Raw genomic sequence first — 24,251 nt, 5'->3', positions numbered from 1 at the left:
TAAAGGGATAGTAGAGAAGTAATAGAGTAGTGGAAGATTAATGCCTAGTGGAAGTAGTGGGAGTTGATGAAGTTGAGGAGGAAGGGAAGGAGGACATCCATGTTTGATAATATTCATAACACTCCCCTTTGGATGTCCATCATATAAGAATGTGCCTCGTTAAAAAACTTCAACTAGGAAAAATCCTGTGGGACAAAAACCTAGTAGAAGAAAAAGAGTACACATTCACTTATACACTATTCGATGCTGCCTCATTAAAAACCTTGTTAGAAAAACCTAGTGGGAAAAAACCATAAACAAGAGAAAAAAAATACAGCGTGTATTAGCTCCCCCTTTTGATAACATCAATTGATGTTGTCTCGTTAAAAACCTTGCTAGAAAAACCCAGTGGGAAAAAACCATAAACAAGAGAAAAAAGTACAGCGTGTATTAGCTCTCCCTTTTGATAACATCAATTGATATTCCTGAATCTGTGACATCTGATATCATGAACAAGCTTTTCAAATATTGTAATAAGAAGGGACTTGGTAAACAAATCTGCTAGATTTTTATTTGAACGGATTTGCTAAATATATATTTCACTATCTTTTGAATATCATGAGTGAAGAAGAATTTTGGTGAAATATGTTTTGTTCTACCTTTAATGTACCCTTTTTTTAGTTGCGCAATATATGCAGTGTTATCTTTATACAAAATTGTCGGGATCATTTTGGTGGAAGACAAGCCACAAGTGGTTCGTATGTGATGTATTATCGATCTTAACCATACATATTCTCAACTTGCTTCATGTATTGCAAGAATTTCTGCATGATTTGATGATGTGGCTGATATGATTTGTTTCATAGAACGCCATGAAATGCTTATACCACCATATGTGAACAAATAGCCTGTTTGTGATCTACCGACATGTGGATCAGATAAGAATCCAGCATCTGTATAACCAAGGAGGTCGATCTTAGGTACGTTTGAGTAAAATAACCCCATGTCCATAGTACCCATGAGGTAACAAAAAACGTGCTTAACTCCATTCCAATGTCTTCGTATTGGTGACGAACTATATCTTCCGAGTAGGTTAACAACAAGTGATATATCAGGTCGTGTGTGACTAGCAAGATACATAAGTGTACCATTTGCACTAAAGTATGATACTTTTGGACCAAGTAGTTCTTTATCATTTTCTCAAGGCCTAAAAAAGATCTTTATCTTTCTCTAAAGATCTTACGACTATCAAAGTACATAATGGATGTGATTTATCCATATAAAAATGCTTTAAGACCTTTCTTGTATAGATTTCTTGACACAAGAAGATCCCATTTCTTGAATATTCAATTTACAATCCAAGACAAAATTTTGTTCTTCCTAAGTCCTTCATTTCAAATTCTTTCTTTAAACAACCCATAGCTTTTATAAGCTCTTCAGGAGTTCTAATAATATTATATCATCAACATAAACAACAATTATAGAAAACTTATTTCCAGATCTTTTCATAAGAATACATGGGCAAATTGGGTCATTCTTGTATCCCTCATCCAACAGATATTTGCTTAAACGGTTATGCCACATACGTTCTGATTGCCTCAATCTATATAGAGATTTATTTAACTTAATTGAGTATTGCTCTCAAGAACTTGAATTGTATGCTTCCGGCAACTTGAATCCTTCAAGGAGTTTTATATAAATGTCATTGTCAAGTGAGCCATATAAATAGGTTGTAACAACATCCATCGACGTAAATCGAGTCCTTCTTTTACTGCCAGACTAATTACATATCGAAAAGTAGTTGCATCCACTACTGGTGAGTATGTTTCTTAAAAATCAATACCAGGTCTTTGTGTAAATCCTTAAGCAACAAGCCGTGCCTTATGTTTTACAATTTTACTATTTTTATTTCATTTTCACACAAAAACCTATTTGTATCCGACTGGTTGTACATCTTCAGGTGTATAGACTATAGGTCTAAAAACTTTTCACTTCTCTAGTGAATTCAATTCTACCTTAATTGCATCCTTTCCATTTTGACCAATCTTTTCTTTGTTTATATTCATTAATAGACTTTGGTTCATGATCTTTATCATCATTCATCACATCAAATGTTATATTATATGTAAAAATACCGTCAACGTTGACTTTATTTCAGTCCCATTGTATTCCATTTATAATATAATTTATTGAGATCTCATCATTTTCACATATTTTAGGTACCTAAGTTTCTTTTAGAATTGAGATATTAGTATTATCTAATGACTCATCTTGAATTACTTTTTTTTCTTGATTATCCTCAACTTGGCTATCTATATTTTTAGCTCCTTTTCTCTTTCAAGGATTTTTATCTTTAGAACCAATGGGCTTGCCACGCTTCATGCGTGCTTTAGATTCATTTACAATAGCAGGTTGTCTAGCAGAGACATCAATTATGATAGGAGCATTAGCAGTTGGAATATGTGATTTGGTCACTTTCTTTGGATCAGTAAATGCGTCTGGCAACTGATTAGCTAACCTTTGTAAATGAATTATCTTTTGAACTTCTAGTTCATATTGTTTTGTACGAGGATTAAGTTGAGATAATGAAGGTTCTTTTCAACTAATCTCTTTTTCCAACTGCTTCTTTTCTCCCCCTAATGTTGAAAATTTTGATTCATCAAAATGACAATCAGCAAATCGAGCCGTAAATGAATCTCTTCTTGATGGTTTTAGATATTTTATTATAGAAGGAGATTCATATCCAACATATTTTCCCATCTTTCTTTGGGACCCATCTTAGCAGGTTGTGGTGGATCAATAGGAACATATACTGCACTTCCAAAAATTCTTAGACGGGAGATATTAGGTTTCTAACAAAAAACTAATTGTAAAGGGGAGGACTTGAGATAACTTGTTCACCTGATACAAATTAATGCTGCTACATGCAAAATTGATTTGATCTCATAAGTCATAGTCTTGCAATTAATTGTAGTCATTTAATTAATGATTTTGCAAGTCCATTTTGTGTATGAATATATGCTACAGGATGTTCAACATCAATCCCAAGAAACATACAATACTTATTGAAAGCTTGCGAAGTAAATTCACTAGCATTATCCAAAGGTATTTTCTTGATTGGATAGTCAAGAAAATGTGCTTTTAATCTAATTAGTTGAGCAAGTAACTTTACAAATGCTAGGTTACGAGAGGATAATAAACAAACATGTCACTATCTTATTGGTGCATCAATTAAAACCATAAAATACCTAAATGGTCCACATGGTGGGTGTATCGGCTCACAAATATCCTCTTATATGCGTTCTAGAAATGTGAGAGACTCACTTTCTATTTTTACTGGTGATGGTCGAATGATTAACTTCCTTTTAGAATATGCAGCACATAGGAAAACATGTGATTGTGAAATCTGTTGACTTTTCACTGAATGTCCACATGAATTCTCAATTATCTTTCGTATCATAATAGTCTCAGGATGGCCTAATCGGTCATGCAAAACATTAAATTTATTGTCACTTGTAAACTTTTGGTTTACAATAGCATGTATTTCAATTGTATTAATAAGTGCATAGTACAAGCCTGAAAGAAAGGCAGGTAATCTTTTTAGAGTGCATTTCTTACCAAAAATTAAATGTGTGATAATAAGATATTCTTGATTTCCTTCATTTGTTGTTTCAACATGATATCCATTTCTGCAAATATCTTTGAAGCTTAATAAATTTCTATTAAACATGGTAGAATAAAATGCATTATCGATATGTAATTTTGTTCCTTCACGTAGCAATACATGGGCTTTTCCAGGGCCTTCAATGAGGTTTATACTTCCAGATATAGTTTGAACATTGGCTTCCCGCATTACTATAGAAGAGAAATATTTCTCATTTTTGAGTATTGTGTGAGTTGTTGCACTATCAACGAGACACAAATCTTCATTATTGATGTCAATAATGGTCATTCTTCATGGAAAAAAAACATAGGAAAAAGATTAAAAAGCAAACATGATTAATAAAAAGAAAACATAATTTTGTGATGAATAAAAGCTCATAATTATATTTATTTGGGGGTTAATAACCTTACAAGTATAGAATTTATTGTGGTAGATGAAAGAGCACACTTATAAATAAAACATAAAAATATACTTAATTATAACAACTCAATTACATAAGATAACTCATTTTTGGATACTTCCATCACCAATTAAGTGATCAATTCTTCCATTAGGATCGACAAAAAATTAGCAACATTTAAATGAGTAACATCTATGTTGCCATAATTAGAATCACCTTTTCTAACAAAATTTGTTTCCACCTTTAGCTCTTTGCCTTCATTTTTATTATTATCCTTATTTTTAAGCAATTCTTGGTAATGGTCAACCAAATGTTTTGGCGTACAACAGGTTCGAGACCAATGACCCTTGCCACTACAACGATAACAAAGATTTTCCACATGATTATTATTTCCACTAGATTCCTTTTGGTGATTCTCATCATTATTTGCCCACTTTTGGTGGGAATGACCACCTCCACGACCACAGCCACGTCCATAACCATGGCCACGGGTTGATTCACTTGCTACTGCATTCGCTTCTGGGAATGGAGTAGAGCCAGTAGGATGGGATCCATGATTCCTCATTAAAACCTCATTATTTTGCTCAGCAACAAGCAGGCAAGAAATCAATTCATAATATTTTTTGAAACCTTTCTCACAGTATTATTGCTGCAGGAGCACATTGGATGCATGAAATGTGGAGAATGTTTTTTTCTAACATATCTTCATCAGTAATCTTTTCTCCACATAGTTTCAGTTGAGAAATGATTCTAAACATTGCAAAATTATATTCAATAGCAAATTTAAAGTCTTGCAAACATAAATGCATCCAATCATAATGAGCTTTAGGAAGAATTATAGTTTTCTGGTGGTCATACCTTTACTTTAAATTGTTCCAAAGAACAAGTGGATCTTTTATAGTCAAATATTCAATCTTGAGTCCCTCATGCAAATGGTGACGTAAAAAGATCATGGTTTTGGCTTTATCTTAGTTAGATGCCTGGTTGCTTTTCTTGATTGTGTCTCCTAGATCATTGGCATTTAGATGGATTTCCGCATCTAATATCCAGGATAAATAATTCTTTATAGTAATATCAAGAGCCACAAACTCAAGTTCGTGAGATTTGACATGATGATACTATCATATAAAAGTTAAATGAAAATTAATATTAAGAGAATGGAATAGTTATAAAACAAATCAATATGAATAAGAGAATGGAATAGCTATGAAACAAATTAGTACAAAAGTAATATAGAAATTTACCTTGCGGTTGATTGACCTTATTACAAAACCTTCCGATTACAAGAGCGCTTCGTGCTGATAACGTCTTATGAAATGGAACCAAAATGAACCGCAAAAGTAGAGTAAAGAAAGATGAAGACAAGAAAATGAGAGAATGATATTGTATTCCTTCACTTACTTCACTTTTTATCACAATACAATGACATGCCCTATTTATAAGTATAGTCTCACACATAGGTTACACTTATACTTAGATGATGGATAAAAGACAATAGACCACATGAATGTAAGGGGGGGTGAGTCACAAGATTAAAAGTATAGTAGAGAAATAATGGAGTAGTAGAAGATTAATGCCTAGTAGAAGTGGTGAGAGTTGAGAAAGTTGAGGAGGAAGGGAAGGTGGACATCCATATGTGATAATATTCATAACAGTATCATTTTATTTTATTTTTTAAAAAACTATCTTCTTTTTAATTTTGTTTTTGGCTATTTAGATAGAGGGTTAAAGTGGATCCAATATCCTGAAATATATTTTTTTGGATATGTGTATCCTAAAGTATTTTATGGCGTATCCACCATCCTAAAAACTTTCTGAAATATTTTTTTTGTCTTGGTACTAGATGAACCAAAAAATATTTTTGAGTGTTAGATGTACTTAAAAAAATATTTTAGAGTACTAGATGTACCAAAAAAATATTTTGAGTTATTAAACATACTTAAAAAATACTCTTCTGGTTTTTAATATATGATTTAATTATTGAGTTGATTTTGATTCTAAATATAAGACCTATTTATCATATTTATCAATTTTTCCTAAATTATTCCTATCAATCCTTCCTCAACTATAATCAAGTGGAAGAGGGATAGAGAGTATTAAGAAAGATGATTATGATGTTTTAGAAAAAACAAATTATATTTCTTATAATTAAATAACTTACTTAACTTTTTTTAATCTAATTAAATTAATTAAATAGATTTTATATTAAAAATCGGAGGAGTATTTTATACCACGAAACTTTAAGATGCTGTCCAGAAAAATACTTGAGGTGCGCAGCCCTTTGACATAAAAGTTACTCTTTTAGTTCTAAATGTAAAATCTTTATACATATTAGTATAAGGGTTTTATATTTAGAATTGAAAGAGCAAAAAAAAATAAAAACGTTCGGAGACATTACTTTCTTTTAATATTTCATGATGCTTTGCGTTTAGTGTGGGGTCAGAGCTAAGCCTGTATTAGGCACTTAGGCTATTCTTCAGCCTCCACTTCCAGTTTCAGTCCCGAGTGCGTCGTGAAGTCGGCCGTCTCTCCTCTACCCTGTTCCCCATTCTCTCGTGCTTTCATCGAATCTCCTGCAGGCAAGCTTCAAGCTTTCCCTACTTCCTTCCTTATCCCCTTCTGTTCATCTTTCCAATCTTCACAGCTCTCTCGCACTCTCTCCTTGTCTGTTTCTTCTTGTTTCGTGCAGTGAAGTCGCTCTATTTGATAAACAACAAAAAACGAAGTCACTCTTTGTCCCCTTCGTTGAATCCTCACCACAGCATACTGCCGGCGCCGATAATGGACTACACACCGCCTCCGTTTGACGACGGCTTCACTGCCGAGAAGCTCTTCTGCCAGGGTTACTCCTACACTTATGACGACGTCATTTTCCTCCCTCACTACATTGACTTCCCTACTGATGCCGTTCAGCTTGCTACCAGAGTCAGTCGTAATGTGCCTCTAAATATCCCCTGTGTCGCTTCTCCAATGGACACCGTCTCCGAAGCCCACATGGCCGTCGCCATGGCTGCCCTTGGTGGGATCGCTTTTATCCACTCTAATACGACGCCGTCCGATCAGGCTGCCATGGTACGTTCCGCTAAGTCGCGTCGAGTGCCGATTCTCTCCAGCCCTGTCTTCAAAGCACCCTCTGGGAGGATTGAGTCGCTTGATGATTTTGGCGACTCACCGTATGTTTTGGTGACTGAGTCGGGCACTTCGACATCTAAGCTTTTGGGTTATGTCTCGAAGTTGGATTGGCGGAAACTAAACGATAAAGAGGTGAAGATATATGACTATATGGTGAACTCGTCGGATTCAGTACCGTCGAGCTTTGATTTAGGACAAATCCATGCGTTTATGGAGGAGAAGAAGTCAAATTTCGTGCCTTTGATGAACAACGACGAGGTGTTGGATTTGGTGACGAAGGAGGATGTTGAAAGGATTAGAGGGTATCCTAAACTGGCAGCAGGTTCTGTGGGGGCGGATGGGAAGTGGCTGGTTGGTGCGTCAATTGGCACAAGGGAAAGTGACAAAGAAAGATTAGAATACCTATTGAAGGCTGGAGTGAATGTAGTAGTCTTGGACAGCTCTCAAGGGAACTCTATCTACCAGTTGGAGATGATAAAATACATAAAAAATAAGTATCCAGAATTAGATGTTGTAGGCGGGAATGTCGTTACTATGTACCAAGCTGACAATTTGATTCAAGCTGGTGTTGATGGAGTGCGAGTTGGTATGGGGTCTGGATCTATATGTACGACTCAAGAGGTTTGTGCAGTAGGGCGAGGACAGGTATGAATCATAATTAGAACTCAAATTGTCCACTTTTTTTTTTTTTTTTTTTTTTTTTTTATTTCTGTCACTCTTAACTAATTTCTGAATGATGGAAATCTGAAACTTTGATTTTGTTTACTTGTTTGTCAGGCAACAGCTGTTTACAAGGTCTCATCGATTGCTTATAAAAGTGGTGTTCCTGTTATTGCTGATGGCGGCATCTCAAACTCTGGTCATATTGTTAAAGCCTTAACGCTTGGAGCATCTACTGTGATGATGGGAAGCTTCTTGGCGGGGAGCACTGAAGCTCCTGGTGCTTACGAGTATCGGGTATTGAAATCTAATAAAATAACGCATTGAACATGTCTGTACTGTTGTGAGAGAAGTCACCACTAACATGATTAAACGACTGTGTGTGTGTGTGCGTGTGGACCTTTCAACTTTGCGTATGCCATAAGTTATTGGGTTTTGATAAACTGTGTATTCAGTGGCAACTTATGCCATCTTTACGGATGGAGTGACAATGAAGGCTGTGTTACTTTTGTCTTTATTAGGATCGAGTGTTTTTCTTCCTTGGCGTGAGAATCATGTGGCGATTAGAAACATCTTTTTAATAGAGATACCCAGTGTGATTCTAAGTTGAAAACATAGTTCACTTGTGAGATATAAACACGGAGAACTTTCAAAGGAAAGGAAAAAACAAACAACATAGTAATGATAATTTTGTGGTACAATATTGCTGTTATCTAAGAAAATTAGCCTTTCATGCAGTGATTTAGTGCGATTTTGGTTTCATGTTGAAAACAACCAAAACTATGATTTTGGTGAAAGCACGTACCTGTTGTGAACACACCCCAATAAAAATGTACATAAACACTCGTACATTTGTGAGTGACAACATGTTGTTACATCTAATTAAATTGTTTATATCTTCTTTTATTTCCCCTGCTCTCCTATTTGCTGTCTAATAATTTTGCAGTGGCTTTCATAATTGACCTTGTTTTTCTTGTGCTGATTGTTTTACTTCTTTCTCTGGCTTGAAGACTTGTTCATGTGAAATGGGGATTTAAGATTCTAGTAATTTAAACAACTATTTTCATTGTAACAGAATGGTGTACGTGTCAAAAAGTATCGAGGAATGGGCTCTTTAGAAGCTATGACAAAAGGTAGTGATGCAAGATACTTGGGCGATACTGCAAAGCTAAAAATTGCTCAGGGGGTTGTTGGAGCAGTTAAAGATAAGGGTTCTGTCTTGAAGTTCGTACCATACACCCTGCAAGCAGTTAAGCAAGGGTTTCAAGATCTTGGTGCCTCCTCTCTGCAGGCTGCTCATGATCTTCTAAGATCTAAGGTGTTAAGGCTAGAGGTATGAATGATCAGCGCACATTAATCTATTCTTGCCCTGGTTATTAACAATACTCGATGTCTTGTTGAATTTTTATTAACAAAGCTGAAGCATTTTCAAAATCAAGATAGCTCATTTTTTGAACATGCATTCATCAATAACTTACTAGTTTTCATGGAGAAGGGCAGATTCTAAAATTCCGTGGTGCCTTTTTTTTTTAAGTTACTGTAACATTGAGCTGAATAAGTGTTATCTCAAGAAAAAAGGGTTACAATATAGATAAATTAGGATAGATTTATAATGGCTTCTCCTTTTCTGAAATTTGTTGTGTTGGCATTTTTTACGTTCCTTATCCTGTCTATTCTGCCTATTGGAGAAGATGTTGATTCGTGCTTAAGTGTTATCTCAAGAAGTTGGGATCACTACCTTATTCCAGCACTGAATCCAATAAAGTAGATGGCAACTCCCTTTTTGTATTCCTATGCTGCAATTTGCAAAGCTTAGAATCCCAAATTTCTTTTTGTACATGCTGATATACTTGAGATCTCTTAGTAGTTTATGTTGTAAATTATTTGGTTTTCTCTTTTCCAGGTCCGAACTGGAGCAGCACAGGTGGAAGGTGGAGTTCATGGGTTGGTTTCTTATGAAAAGAAATATTTTTGATGGGTATGAAAGTATGAAACTATGTAGCTTTCTCTGAAAGCTGTGGATGAAGTCACGTGACAAAAATGTTTGTATGAATAGTGAAATTCGGGAGGGACGATATTGGATTTGCAAAGGAAAAGATTCCACCCTCATTTTATTAATAAGAACTCTTTACCATCAATTATATTTATGATTGTCTTGTAGAGTCAAGCTTAATGTTGTCGATTTAATATTTGAATGATGATTTAATGTTTTCATCTCTGCAGTACTTGCAGAAAATTCGTTGCATCCAGTTGGAATGTATTGTTGAAAGGGCTGCAAGAGATGATATATTTTTTTTATTGAGCTTCGAAATTGAGTAGAAGTCATCTCAGTTATTTGGATAATTGTCCCCCGCTCTCGGAACTACTTGCGTGCTCGAATGCATTCTCAATTTTTTTCTATTAAATGGCTCTATGTCAAATTAGTGGTTTTTATCATTGGCAAGAATTTCTTTTTTTTTTTTCCCAATGGAAAGTATTCACTGGAATTATTTGGAGATGATAGCATCTGTTCTCCAATAATTAGAAACATTCACAAGGTAAAAATTTCAATTCTGAAAGATGTGACTTGGGGAACATGATCATTTGCCAAGCGTAGGACACACATATGATGAAATATTTATGTAAGAAAGCAATTAAATGAGATCGATTTATTCACAAGGGGGCCTCCCAAAATCAGATGAACTGAGACATCACCACCCTCGTTCCTAAGTTGACACAGGATTCAAGTTTTCCTTAGCTGCGTCCTTTGAAAATTCATGGAGGACGACCGGTTTTTCGAGCACGTCACTTACAGCAGATAATAACTCGTGTGACGTGTACCCATCGTCCTTCAAGTAAAAGAGATACAAAACTTTTGCCATGTTCCAAAACAGATTCTTGCAAGCTCTTGGAATTGTGCTACCTTCTTCCTGCAAAACCAGTCTCAGGAGCTCTCTTCTGTTTTCCTCAATGATATCCTTCATCTCCCGAATCAGATCTTCTTCAGTAACATCCCCACCCCTTTGAGCAATTCGCAAAGTGAATGCATTCAATTTCCCTTGTGCAGATTCCCTCTGCAAGATAGACAGAAAACATCAGACACTTTCAAAACTCTGAAACCATTGCAACTCTAATTTGAACTCAGAAGTGAAAGCAATGATTGGTTTTATTAACATCTCCTTTAGGATCAACGGGAATCGAACTACATATCTTAGCCACAGGCCTTGACTATTTGACGCCACGTGATAAGCTATGATTAGTTTTATGAATACCTCTCGCAGAAGACAGGCAAAGCAAGTCCAAATTTTCTCCACTTAATTGGGAAAAAAAAATCATTTTGAGAAAATTCCTACTTAGGACCGTTTAAATGTTTCTTTTCATTGCAGATAAATATGCTTAATGAGTTTGTTGTTTCGTACTGTTCGGATAGGCTAGCAGATTAAAACCAGTTCTAACTGATCGTCATTTTCCCACTTAAAATTGAGAAGATGCTTAGGCAGCAAAGGCAGAGAGGGTAAAAATGGGAGGATATACCTTGTAGCCATTAAAATCATTAAGGAGACGCCCAGAAGTGCTCATTAACTCATACAGTCGATTGTATTCAGGATTTTCAGCCAAATCAGTTGGAAGCTTAGGCCCCACGAGATAGAGTGTTGGCAGCACAATTGGTCCCAAGGCGAGAGATACATATGCATTTGCCATATATTCATCAGTTGTCGGAAAATACCGTGTTTTCGACCACTGAGCTTCCTTCAACATAGATCGCATCAAATCCAACCACTGCAAAGCAAACAAGTTGAACATTTAAACTGAATGCAAATTTAGAGGAAAGGTAGCAAATTATGGTTTCTAACATTCGGAAGAAAAAAGGACTATGCATGAAAATTATTCAGTTTGAAAATGTTTCTTTATATTTATGGGCCGAATTTCAAGAACACATTCTTGAAAGTTGAAACATCCAATTGGGTGGTATTAAGATGTAAAAGATGCCAACACTTGGTATTATTAAAAGAACAATAAAATATATCCTCAGAAAGGCGAAGATTTGTCTCACCATTTTTTTAACATGATCTTTTACATTACGATCTTGCCACTTCAATGAATTCTCCCCAATCTCAAAAATTGTGTCCCTAACTGCAGAAAATATTATCTTGACTGACTCAGAACAAGAAACATCACTGAGATCTACATCCCATCTGCAGCTAAATTTTCATAACATGATTGTGCGAAGAGAAGCTCTAGGAGCAAACGAGGCGAAATAATGAAATGACAAGCCTTTTAGTTTATATATGAAAATACCTCTCAACCAGCCGAATTAGTTGTACTAACTCCTCTTCAGAACCACCAACATCAAAGAAATCATCGACAACTGTTACGAGCACCCCATTTTTTGCCCATGCTATGCGGGCATCAGAAAGCTCAGGGTAGAACAATGCTGCTGCGCTGGTGAAGTAACAATAGCCCAATTTCTGCCTTGCAAATTCGAGCTTGTCTAGTTTGCTAGCCACTACCCACCTGCATATGTTTGGTATCACTTTAGTATCAAAAAATCTAATACTGTTGCGATTTCATCCTCGGGAAGGTACTCAAATGATTGTGACATAATGTTTCGTGAATTAAATATTCTATGGGAATCAAATTTGAGTAATATTTCAACAGAGCAAATTAATATGTGGATCTCATCTTCTAAGGACAAAAAAGGGGCTGTAGTCAATCAGAGATGTGCCTTAGTTAGTATCGGAGCAGGCACAACTAGTTGTATGAACAAAAGAAGCAAAGCAGAAAGCAAGATTCAGGAAGATAGCTTGGAGCTCAGCTATGGTTTACATTCCAGAATCACCAGCCATGCATAATTTTGCAATGTAGAAAATTTTTAGGATCTTCCAGTCTGCAAAACATTATTGAAACCTGAAAAACACATCAAAGATTTATACCTTGCAAGTTGTTTAAATTCTTCACGATGTATTGATTGGCAGATATTGAAGTCTTCTGCTGCCAACTTCAGAAATTCTTCATTTGCAAGATTGAAAGACCTGGAGTACGCCAACCAATACTAATTTGAGCGCAGGATGGAGAGTGAAAGAAAGGGAAGCCTAGAACATTGAAGAAAATAGTGGAAGCCCACCTATATGAAGTTTTTAAAAGCCTTGTATCTTCCAAATTATAGTGCTCTATTGATGTCCTGTTTAACAAGCGGTCTAACTTCTTATGGTGAGGAAATTTAAGTTCATCATTGACCTAATGTTAAAGAAGACAGCAGTTTTCAGCATGTACAACAAGGTTGCAGAAAAATATAGAACTAGATTATAGAAAAGATTATTGTAAGAAACTACCTCTTGTTCAACATGACTAAAAAGTCTTTCAACATGTACTTGGTATGGTGATAATTCCTGCTTCAAGAGATGTCTTGTCCAGCCATTTTGTTTCACCAGAACTTCTTCACCTGGATGTATCATGATTTGTGAAGCTTTATATAGCTCTAAGACAGCACCAACATCCTTCAAGTATCCTTTCAAGGAATTGGAGAATTTATCTTCCGAATATTGATTAAATGGATCTACAAAAGACAACAGATTGATGAACTTCTCATCTTTATTTGACTAAGAACACTTCCAAACAACTAACAGGCAAAAAATTAAACAACCTGAAGAAACATCATATCCATGGAGTCGTAATAAACGAAATGCCAGGGCACAGCAAGTGGGGTCTAAGAATATCTCTTCTTCTCCATCAATCCAGTATCTGCATGTTCTCATGCCATAAAACAGTTTCAATGGTAAAAAAATATGAAGCTTTCTGTTTGATGGTATCTGAGTATCACTGCTTTGATCTCATATGGAGAAGAACCACTTTTTCTGAGTCTAATAATCTACAATAATTGACATGTTGCACATGAATTTAAAAATGTTTTATTACCTGTATATTTGATCTAACACACTTTGTAATTCCTTGCTGAAATGATGATCAATACCTAACCTCTCAAGACTGTCAACCATACAGAGACGAGCATATACGTCCAGAGGATAAACTGTTGGAACTGTTAATTCATAAAATTGTCCAGTCAATACATGATTAGTGTAATTAAAAACAAATCACACACTCATATCAGAGAGGAAAAAAAAAAAAAAGAAATCACACAAATAAATCTGTGATACAAACCAGCATTCCCAAACTGTTTTAACACTGATCGAAGGTAATTAAAACAGTTATCATTCTTTAGGTGTTGAAAAACTGCCGCTGTTGTGGCAGGTGAGTTAAACAAAGATCCATTCTTCCTCTGACGCTTCATGACCATTTGCCAGTCCTGACTTTTCCCGATACCTTCTGCAACATATGCTAGATATGCTCCCCGCCCTTCTGAATTGCTTTGATAGCCTCTATTCAAGACAAAGAGACCACATGTAGGTCATTTTGGTGCATTTCGGTAAATTGAACAAGGTCTCCCTACTCTTAGACTCTTAGCAACTATAACATGGTCAGTAGATTGTGGAAAGGAATCTGCACTCTTCAAGCATCCAAGAAATAACACCTAAACAGGCAAAATCTCAAATAAAAATCAAAGAGAACCAGAAAATTACTGTCTAAGCTCCAACTCTCTCTTGCGAATCAGTCCTTCTAAACTAGTTGATCCAAGAGAAAGATATACGCCTAAACTTTGAGCTGACTCAAGAAGAGAAGGGAAAATTATATCAAATCCGATAGGACAGTGTTGCTTCTCATCAGTGATTGAAGCAATGTTTGACTCAATAAATTGAAGACCTACAAAATAAGGAAAAAAGTGTTGTTCTTTTGAAAGAATGAAAAATGCCTTAATATAACAGCAAACAAAGAAATCAAGCTACATGCAGAAGGCCATAATTACCTCTGGTAGTTTGTTGTTCACCAACACCCCATTGCTTCAGAGCAAGGACAGAAGCTAAGGTAGATAAGAGAGCATCTTTCAATAACAAAGGATGATGACCAGGAAGACCCCACGAACCATCAAATAGTTGATTCTCCAATAACCAATTCACGCACTCAGGGAAAAAGGGGACATCAGGAGAATTTATTGAAGGGACCATTGCTACCCAAGCCGTATCATATGAAGAAATAGAAAGTTCAACCTTACTGAACATCTTCTTGATTTTTTCTTTAGTCCCCTCAAGGCACTGCATGCAATAAAAGCCAAATTTCATTTCCTTGTTAGTCCTCAGTTCTCACTAAAATATATCCAGATAAAGAGATGCTAAAAATAGGAAAGCCATACCAAAGCACTGCTGCTCATCTTTTTCTTCACATCTGATTCAACTGACAAACAAGCTGTTGGAAAAGAAATCACATGAGGCTTTCAAACAATAATTCATTGATTTATATGTGCATAGAAAACATGATGAAATGGGGCATTGGAGCTCATTTGGTACCCATGATGCAATGGAACAATAGAATGAAACAGAAATGATATTTTAAAAACTTGAAAATAATCATGGTTTCCGTTTTTGTATGGCTCATTTGGTGCACATGATGAAATGGAACAGAAATATTCATTGTTGTAATTCTTTTGAGTAAGGAATCACTCCTTGAACTCACCCAAAAAAAAAAAAAACTTTAAAAAGGTAATTATAAAAGATAAAAAAAATTAAAAAAAAAAAAAAGAGATGAAAAGGAAGGAAGAAAAGAGATTCCTTCCGACGCTTCCTCTCTACCAAACAAGACATTAGTCCATCAATGACATTCACCCAAGAAATCCGCTCTACTTTGCATGTGGAATTAACAGATGTTTAATGACATTATAATAAAGGGTCATTATAATTGAAATTAGGGAGAACGCGCAAGGAATGTAATTAAGAGGCGTTGAGATTTGGATCTTTGATTTAGCGGAGCCTCAGTCTGTCCTAACTCCTAACTCTCGAGCTTCAGATAATGGACTGTTTGCTCTTCAAACAAGAAATATATAGCGTCCTGATTAAAGGTATTGGAACAAGAGACCCCATTATTTTGACATGCAAAAAGTGAAACACGACTACTGTGCTTGTTTTAAATTATTGAATATTGACTTGACTGCAGATAACAATCATGCAGAAAGAAGTTTGAAAATACTGGCAAAAAGGCAACATCACACAGAGAGAACCCACCCAGATCACTAAGACGGTGAGTATACAGAAGAAGATGATGGCAGAAAAGACAGCAAAGGAAAAAAATAAACAAAAAAAGAAAATGCTACATTTATAACAGAAAAGAGAAAAACAACAGCAGAGAAGCAATCTGGGCGTCGCAAACCCCCTCGAATATTCGATTGGGAAAGTTGGTGAAAGAAAATGACAAACAAAACCTGTTAAGTTTTGAAACTTTACCGAGCACATGAAATGAAAGATAACAACATTAGAACATTCTGGGCATCTGGAATCAACAGAAAATAAGAAGGAAAGCAAGTGGAAAAACTCAAATTCCCTCCTCCAGTAGTGAAGGTGGCATAATACACGCAGAGATAGAACGACATGCAGAAGGGGAAGAAAATGAAAACCTGAAGCTGAAGTGAGATTCAGAGCTGCAATGGGGCGTGTGAGAGACATTCTCGTCTCTCAGATTCTCGGAAATTGGAGAAAATATTCTCCAAAATGAAGCTCACGCAGAATCCCCACCACAGATCCAGGGTGATTGTGATCGACTCAGTTCGCATATATTTCGGGAAAAAGGTAAATACCGAATAGTTAGTTACTAGAGAGAGGATGAGTGTGTGACGTGTCTTAAGGCTAAGTTATATACCTTGTACTGCCTGAATTGCGATTCGTGAAGAATATTCTGTTATTTCTCCTTTTACACTTATCAAATGTATCAGAGCCTTTGCTCTCTGGCCCATGGCACCGCCGGAGACGCGATCCTCGACGGAGCGTCTTGGAGACATTGAGCGTCGTCTCGACCTTCAACAAACCATCCTGAATTCTGTTACGGTCCGTATGGAGCAACAGTCGTCGAACATTGCCAACCTCAAGGTAACGTTGCAAGATATCTCGGCCAAACTCTCGGGTCTGCATTCTCCTGCCGGTAAGCAACCTGTGTCTGGCGAGGGGTCTTCGCAACCACAAGCTTCCCCGTGTATCCCGACATTTGGGTCCTTTCATGAGTCACATTCTTTGGGTCCCTCTTCTGGTTATTCGATTGCTACAAAGCAGAGCAGAGTTGAATTCCCCAAATTCGATGGATCCGATTTTCGTGGGTGATTATTTTAGTGGACACTGGAAGTACGCACAATGTGTTGCATACGTCCGTAGCTAAACTCCTTCAATTGAAGCCCCAAGAATGGAATGCTATTCAACTCACAGTAGCTGACGCTCGCCAGGCAATGGTCTCTAAATATTGTCCTAATCTGTCTTGGGACATGGGAAATTCTACCTTATCTGCTGACTTTTTGGTGATGAAAATTGGGGGGGGTATGATATGATTTTGGGGACTCAATGGTTGAGAACCATCGGGTGGTTTACTATGGATATCGAATTGCGGCTGTTCGAATTTACTTACAATGGGAAAAGGGTCGAGTTACATGGCATGGGGTATTTACCCTCACCGAATCTGACTGAGCTCTCTTCAAACCATGAGTTTTTTGCGGCTGCCGTCAAGTTCCTTATAAATGCTTCCTCTTCCTTGCAAGTGGGAATAAAAAATAATGCTTCTCTTCCAGCAGGGCATCAGTAAGAGTTGCGTAAGTTATTAGACACCTATGCTAATAGTTTTGCAGAACCGACAGAATTACCCCCTTCCAAGCCTTTTGATCATGCGATACCTCTTCTGTATGATAAACCTATCAGCTGTAGACCTTACCGGTATGAGCCAGTTCAAAAGACAGAGATAGAAAGACAAGTTCATGAGATGCTTCAGAACAGAATTATACGAGAGAGTTCTAGCTCTTTTGCCGCCCCTCTTGTCTTAGTTCAAAAGAAAGAAGGTGCTTGGCGTTTTTATGTTGATTACCGGAGGTTGAATGAAGCTATTGTTAAGAACAAATTCCCCATACCAATGATTGAAGAACTTTTGGATGAGCTCACTGGTGCTGTTTTCTTTTCTAAGTTGGATTTACAGTCGGGCAACCATCAAATAAGAATGAAATTGGTGAATATTTCCAAAACAGCCTTCCGGACACATGAGGGTCTTTATGAATTTGTTGTGTGATGCCCTTTGGGCTTACAAATGCTCTAGCAACTTTTCATGGCCTTATGAACTACATCTTCAAGGCATTCCTACAGAAATTTATCTTAGTTTTCTTCGATGACATTTTAGTCTACAGCAAAGATTGGGGTTCCCATATGCGACACTTGGATTTGGCTTTATCTACACTAAGACATCATAAATTATTTGCAAAGCTCTCTAAGTGCATTTTCGCTGCCACTCAAATTGATTATTTGGGCCATATTATTTCTGCGCAGGGTGTCCAAGATGATCCATAGAAACTTGAAGCAGTGGCTGCTTGGCCTGTTCCAACTAATCTTAAGGAGCTACGTGGGTTTTAAGGCCTCATGGGGTATTATCGACGATTCATCCGCAATTATGGTCTAATCAGCAAACCACTCTCAGATTTGCTAAGGAAGGATACACCATTCCAAAGGTTTGCTGCCGCAAATGAGGCTTTTGTCTTGTTGAAAAAGCTTATGACTTCCCCTCCGGTGTTGGCACTTCCCAATTTCCAGCAACCCTTCACTATTGAAATTGATGCATCGGGTACAAGGTTGGGAGCTGTCCTTTCACAGAATGGCCATCTAGTGGTTTTGCTAGTAAGGCCTTAGCTTCTAAGAAGAAACCTCTACCTGCCTATGAGCGTGAATTATTAGCTATTATTTTTGCTGGGCGACAGTGGAGGTCTTACTTGTGCAGCCGTAAATTCATTATCAAGACCAATCATTTACCCCTTAAACACTTATTGGAGCAACGAGACTTGAATCAGGATCAGTTTAAGTGGCTTCACAAGTTGTGGGGGTTAGACTATGAAATTGTTTATCGAAAAGGGAGCAAGAATGTAGCTGCCGATGCCTTGTCCAGGCAGGCAGAAGGGTCCTGTTTGGCCGTAATTACACCAGTTTCTCCACTGTATGAGCAAGTGCACGACTCTTGGTTGTCTGATGATCATCTATAGTGGTTAATTTCGAATATGGAACAGGACCCTGCTTCTCACAACAAATATACATGGCAGCATCAACTATTGAAACGCAATGGGAAATTAGTAGTTGGAGCTGATAGAACGCTTCGACATGATCTGTTGTCATATTTTCATGAAGTGGCATTGGGGGGCCATTCGGGAATGCATCCAACTTTCATGCGACTTTCTTCTTTTTTCTATTGGAAGGGATTAGAAAAAGATGTCCGGAACTTTGTCCGAGAATGTGTCATATGCCAGAGATTTAAACTTGAATTAATTGCTTCACCGGGTCTTCTCCAACCTTTACCAGTTCCAGAACATGTGTGGACTGATCTTTCCATAGATTTCATTAGTGGCCTTCCAAAATCACACTCTAAATCTACTATCTTAGTAATCGTTGACAGGCTCTCTAAGGCAGCAGCACATGTTATGGCCTCAAGACATCCCTATACAGCAATGGATGTAGCTCAGATTTTTCTGGATAATGTGGTCAAGTTACATGGTTTCCCTAAGACGATAGTGACAGATAGAGACCCTATTTTCTATGGAAAATTCTAGAAGGAGTTGTTCCGTTTGTATGGGGTCAAACTCCACTATTCTTCTGCATATCATCCTCAAACAGATGGCCAAACGGAGGTTTTGAATCGTTGCTTGGAATGCTACCTTCATTGCATGACAGGATTTCCCTAAAAAGTGGTAAAGTGGTTGCCTTTGGCTAAACTGTGGTATAATACCACATATCACTCTTCTATCGGCATGTCCCCTTTTGAGGCAGTTTATGGTGTTGCTCCTCCTGTCCACTTGCCTTATATTGCAGGAGACTCATCTAATGACCTGGTTGACCGCACATGCCTTTCCAGGGAACTTGTTTTACAGCTTCTGAAGCAGCATCTATGGAAAGCACAACACCGGATGGTTCAACAGACCAACAAGCATCGATCTGAACATCATTTTAATGTGGGGGGCATGGTCTATTTGAAATTACATCCTTTTAGGCAAAATTTGCTGAACAATTCCTCCCTTCACAAACTGGCTGCCTATTACTTTGGTCTTTACAAGGTGCTGAAAAAAATAGGTCCTGTGGCTTATGAGCCAGAGTTTCCACCAGAGACCCATATTCATCCTGTTTTTCATGTGTCTCTCCTCAAGAAACACGTGGGTCCAGCAAATACCCTTGCTCCCTTCTTACCACCTATTGATACCCAAAGCCATTTTACGCTGGAACTAGAGGAGATTTTGGGCCGTAAGATTGTCAAGCGCAATAGTGTCGCTGTGACTCAAGTTTTGGTTCACTGGAAATTTGCTCAACCTGAGGACGCTACTTGGAAGGACCTCTCCCTCATTAAACAGCAATTTCCTGAGTTTCCTACCGCTACATCACCCACCAGGACAATCCTTGTGGACAAGGATTCCTTCTAAGGGAGGGAGTATTGTTCCGCACCATTCTGGTAAGGGGCCTATACGGTAATTATATTTCAGGAAAAAGGTAAATGCCAAATAGTTAGTTACTAGAGAGAGAATGAGTGGGTGATGTGTCTTAAGGCTTGCTTATATACCTGTACTGCCTGAATTGCGATTCGTGAATGAATATTCTGTTATTTCTCCTTTTCCACTTATCAGAGAGAGAGATGCGCACCCTTCAGTACTTCACTTACTCACCCAGCACCGAAGATAGCACACTCTCCTTCCACATACGCTCGAATGTATGTATGTGTATATAATGGTAAATTTTATAATTAGCTCCTCTATATATTCTGGGTCATAAATTTTTACCAACTATAATGTTTTTTAAAATGAAATCAATTGATTATTATTTCATATGCATGTTTTTAATAGAATTAATATTGCATTGTAATTTTATAAAAAATTGGATAATATATAAATTAAACTTTAAATCTTAATAAGCTTTATTAAAATATTAAAAATAAGTATATTTTTTAGAAGAATATTTTTAAATAATTTTCTGAAAAATATCAAACTAAAGAGACAAAAAAAAAACATTTTAGCGCGCTTCAAAATAATGAAATTGAATTGAAGTATAAATGATGTTTGAATTCATACTATCTTTTTTTGTTTGAATCGAGTTCAAACTATTTTATTGTAGTACTTAAATAAAACAAACTTATGTCATAATTAATCAGGGAGCCAAAAATGAAATGAATAATAATTAATAACGAAGTTTTTGTACTTTGTGAATAATAATTAATAAAATTGAATTGAAACATGCACACACATATAATAAACACATTAATTTGAATATTAGTGGCAATACTTTGCACAGTGATACATTGAATGTGTTCATGAAGGAAGGCATTGGTTCATTATTTGGAATTAATCATATTCTAAATGAATGCATTTGCATTTGTATATATGAAGATTGTTGAATGTTGAAATTAGAAACAGTTACTATCATTTAAATACACTATATAATTTTGACCAGGGAGATTTTCTTAACCAGAAATGCTAAGATGAGAATTGAGAATAAAATTTTTTTAACCTTTTTATGCAATGAAAAATGAAATATTTTAATATTTTATTAATTAAAAAAATGGAACACTATCAATGAGGACAAGAAGGAATCCAATTAGCTTAAAACCAATCGAAGAGGACACCAAAGACCGAACTGGGATCGATAACCTTATGGGAACCTAACGAACAAAAGCATTAATTATTAATTTTTTAATTTTTTTACGTTATCTTGTATTTCTTGAAGTAAAATATTCTCATATTTAATTAGTATTTTATTTTATTAGTTGCATGATAACCCTCAACTAACCTATCGATAAAAAATATTACCTCTGGTCCTTAATATAAAAACTATTTGACTAATTTGAGTAGATTAAGAAAACTAATTAAGTTAGTTATTTGTAATAATAGGTATTGTATATCCTAAAATATTCTTGCTAATCAAGTGTATTCATTAGAACTATCATTATTATAAGGATTAACTCGAGAAAAAATGAGTAAATAGGAGAGATAAAGTGGATTGGGATCTTATATTTAGGATTAATATAAAAGTTAAACAAGGTCTTATATTAAGGACCGGAGGTAGTAACATCATTTCCACCAAAAAAAAAATAACGACATCATTGTGGTGTTATTTTTTACATAAACCAAAAGGTTTCCGTTTTATTATTTTTTAGGTAAAAATTTTCATTTAAAATTAAAGAGGAATTGCAATAAGATCTCAGGAAAGGGATTTAATTATTCTAAAATTTGTTGACATCTGAAGAGTACACAATGACAAGTTTGACAACTAGTTTATGATACTCACTTGTTATTAGAACATCTCGGTAATTAAGTTCTTCTTAAATTACTGGATTAAAAGATAAATAATATTGATAATTAGAACAACAAATCCAAAATAATAACAAGGGTGCTCGTATTCACTAATCATCAACAGGTTAGTGAAAGGAGCTTTTGCAGCTTAAATGTGAGGTTTCAAATTTTAAGTTTGTGTGGAAAAATTATTCTTATTTAAACATGACAATAATAGTTAGATGGTCATATAAAAAATGATATAAGAAAAATGGCAAATAAAGATCTCGAAATTACTAAAATTGTAAAAAGTCACCTGAATAAATCAAATTGTCAGGGGGACTTGATCTCAAATTGTAATTAGCAAATGTTGGTAAAAAGACAAAATTACCCCTCAGTAGATCAGCTTCATTAATGAAAGCTGAGACAAAGAATCTGATCGGTGGAGGCTGGAGGAGAAGATTGGGTGCTACACAAACTTGAAAATCAAGTAAGTAATGTTCTAAGTGACAAAAAACTTTGTATGAATAGTGAAATTCGGGAGGGAAAATATTGGACTTGCAAAGGAAAGATTCCACCCTCATTTGTGAAGAAACTCTTTCCAATCAATTATATTTATGATTGTCTTATAGAGTCAAGCTTAATGTTGCCGATTTAATATTTGAATGATGATTTAATGTTTTCATCTCTGCAGTACTTACAGAAAATTCGTTGCAACTAGTTGGAATGTACTGTTGAAATTGCTGCAAGAGATTATTATTGCTTTATTTAGTTTCGAAATTGAGTAAAAGTCATCTCACTTATTTGGATACTTGTCCCCACTTTCGGAATTACTTGCGTGTTCGAATGCATTTTATTTTTTTTCTATTAAATGGCTCGATGTCAAATTAGTGGTTTTTATCCTCGTCAAGAATTTCACCTTTGTTTTTTTCCCAATGGAAAGTATTTGCTGGAATTATTTGTAGATAATACTCCTCTGCTCCTAAATATAAGACTCATTTTATAATGTAAAATTACATTATAAAATGAGTTTTATATTTAAAATTGTACGAGTAGCATCTGTTTTCCAATAATTAAAAACATTCACAAGGTAAAACTTTCAATTCTGAAAGATGTGACTTGGGGAACATGATCATTTGCCAAGCATAGGACATATATATGTAAGTATATATAATGAAACATTTATGAAAGAAAGCAATTAAATGAGATCGATTTATTCACGAGGTGACCTCCCAAAATCAGATGAACTGAGACATCACCACCCTCGTTCCTAAGTTGACACAGGATTCAAGTTTTCCTTAGCTGCATCCTTTGAAAATTCATGGAGGACGACCGGTTTTTCGAGCACGTCACTTACAGTAGATAATAACTCATGTGAAGTGAACCCATCGTCCTTCAAGTAAAGAGATACAAACTTTTGCCATGTTCCAAAACAGATTCTTGCAAGCTCTTGGAATTGTGCTACCTTCTTCCTGCAAAACCAGTCTCAGGAGCTCTCTTCTGTTTTCCTCAATGATATCCTTCATCTCCCGAATCAGATCTTCTTCAGTAACATCCCCACCCCTTTGAGCAATTCGCAAAGTGAATGCATTCAATTTCCCTTGTGCAGATTCCTCTGCAAGAAAGACAGAAAACATCAGACACTTTCAAAACTCCAAACCATTTCAACTCTAATTTGAACTCAGAAGTGAAAGCAACGATTGATTTTATTAACATCTCCTTTAGGATCAACGGGAATCGAACTACATATCTTAGCCACAGGCTTTGACTATTTGACGCCACCTTAACATTTATTTCAGTTGACTTAAGTTGTAAGGTATAAGCTCTTGATTAGTTTTATGAATGTCTCTAGCAGAAGACAGGCAAAGCAAGTCCAAATTTTCTCCACTTAATTGGGAAAAAAAATTCATTTTGAGAAAATCCTACATAGGATCGTTAAAAGGTTTCTTTTCATTGCAGATAAATATGCTTAATGAGTTTGTTGTTTCGTACTGTTCGGATAGGCTAGCAGATTAAATCAGTTCTAACTGATGGTCATTTTCCCACTTAAAATTGAGAAGATGCTTCGGCAGCAA

The 24,251-nt window shown here is 36.1% G+C and overlaps 2 protein-coding genes and 1 long non-coding RNA gene across 3 annotated transcripts; 2 read left to right on the top strand and 1 right to left on the bottom strand.

Moving 5' to 3' along the window:
• Nucleotides 1-1,023: 1,023 nt before the first annotated feature.
• Nucleotides 1,024-19,303, top strand: LOC114752879 (uncharacterized). The gene is made up of 3 exons (XR_003740912.1): nt 1,024-1,034; nt 6,134-6,136; nt 19,133-19,303. It is a non-coding gene; the product is annotated as an uncharacterized LOC114752879 (long non-coding RNA).
• Nucleotides 6,540-10,113, top strand: LOC114752877 (inosine-5'-monophosphate dehydrogenase). Its single transcript, XM_028941577.1, has 4 exons — nt 6,540-7,820; nt 7,953-8,132; nt 8,911-9,168; nt 9,739-10,113. Exons 1-4 carry the CDS (start codon nt 6,825-6,827, stop codon nt 9,808-9,810), a joined length of 1,506 nt encoding a protein of 501 aa, XP_028797410.1. The 5' UTR covers nt 6,540-6,824; the 3' UTR covers nt 9,811-10,113.
• On the bottom strand, nt 10,398-16,455 carry LOC114752878 (ent-kaur-16-ene synthase, chloroplastic-like). Its single transcript, XM_028941578.1, has 14 exons — nt 16,315-16,455; nt 15,061-15,113; nt 14,677-14,962; nt 14,393-14,573; nt 13,974-14,191; nt 13,731-13,851; nt 13,459-13,556; nt 13,148-13,371; nt 12,940-13,052; nt 12,749-12,847; nt 12,114-12,329; nt 11,869-12,010; nt 11,349-11,594; nt 10,398-10,888 (listed from the first exon to the last, which is right to left on the bottom strand). Exons 1-14 carry the CDS (start codon nt 16,361-16,363, stop codon nt 10,541-10,543), a joined length of 2,394 nt encoding a protein of 797 aa, XP_028797411.1. The 5' UTR covers nt 16,364-16,455; the 3' UTR covers nt 10,398-10,540.
• Nucleotides 19,304-24,251: the final 4,948 nt, after the last annotated feature.

The sequence above is a fragment of the Neltuma alba genome, unplaced genomic scaffold (genome assembly GCF_004799145.2).
Source record: "Neltuma alba isolate B1F8T4 unplaced genomic scaffold, ASM479914v2 tig00007588_pilon, whole genome shotgun sequence".
NCBI lineage: Eukaryota > Viridiplantae > Streptophyta > Magnoliopsida > Fabales > Fabaceae > Neltuma > Neltuma alba.
This window is presented reverse-complemented; position numbering and strand designations above follow the sequence as displayed.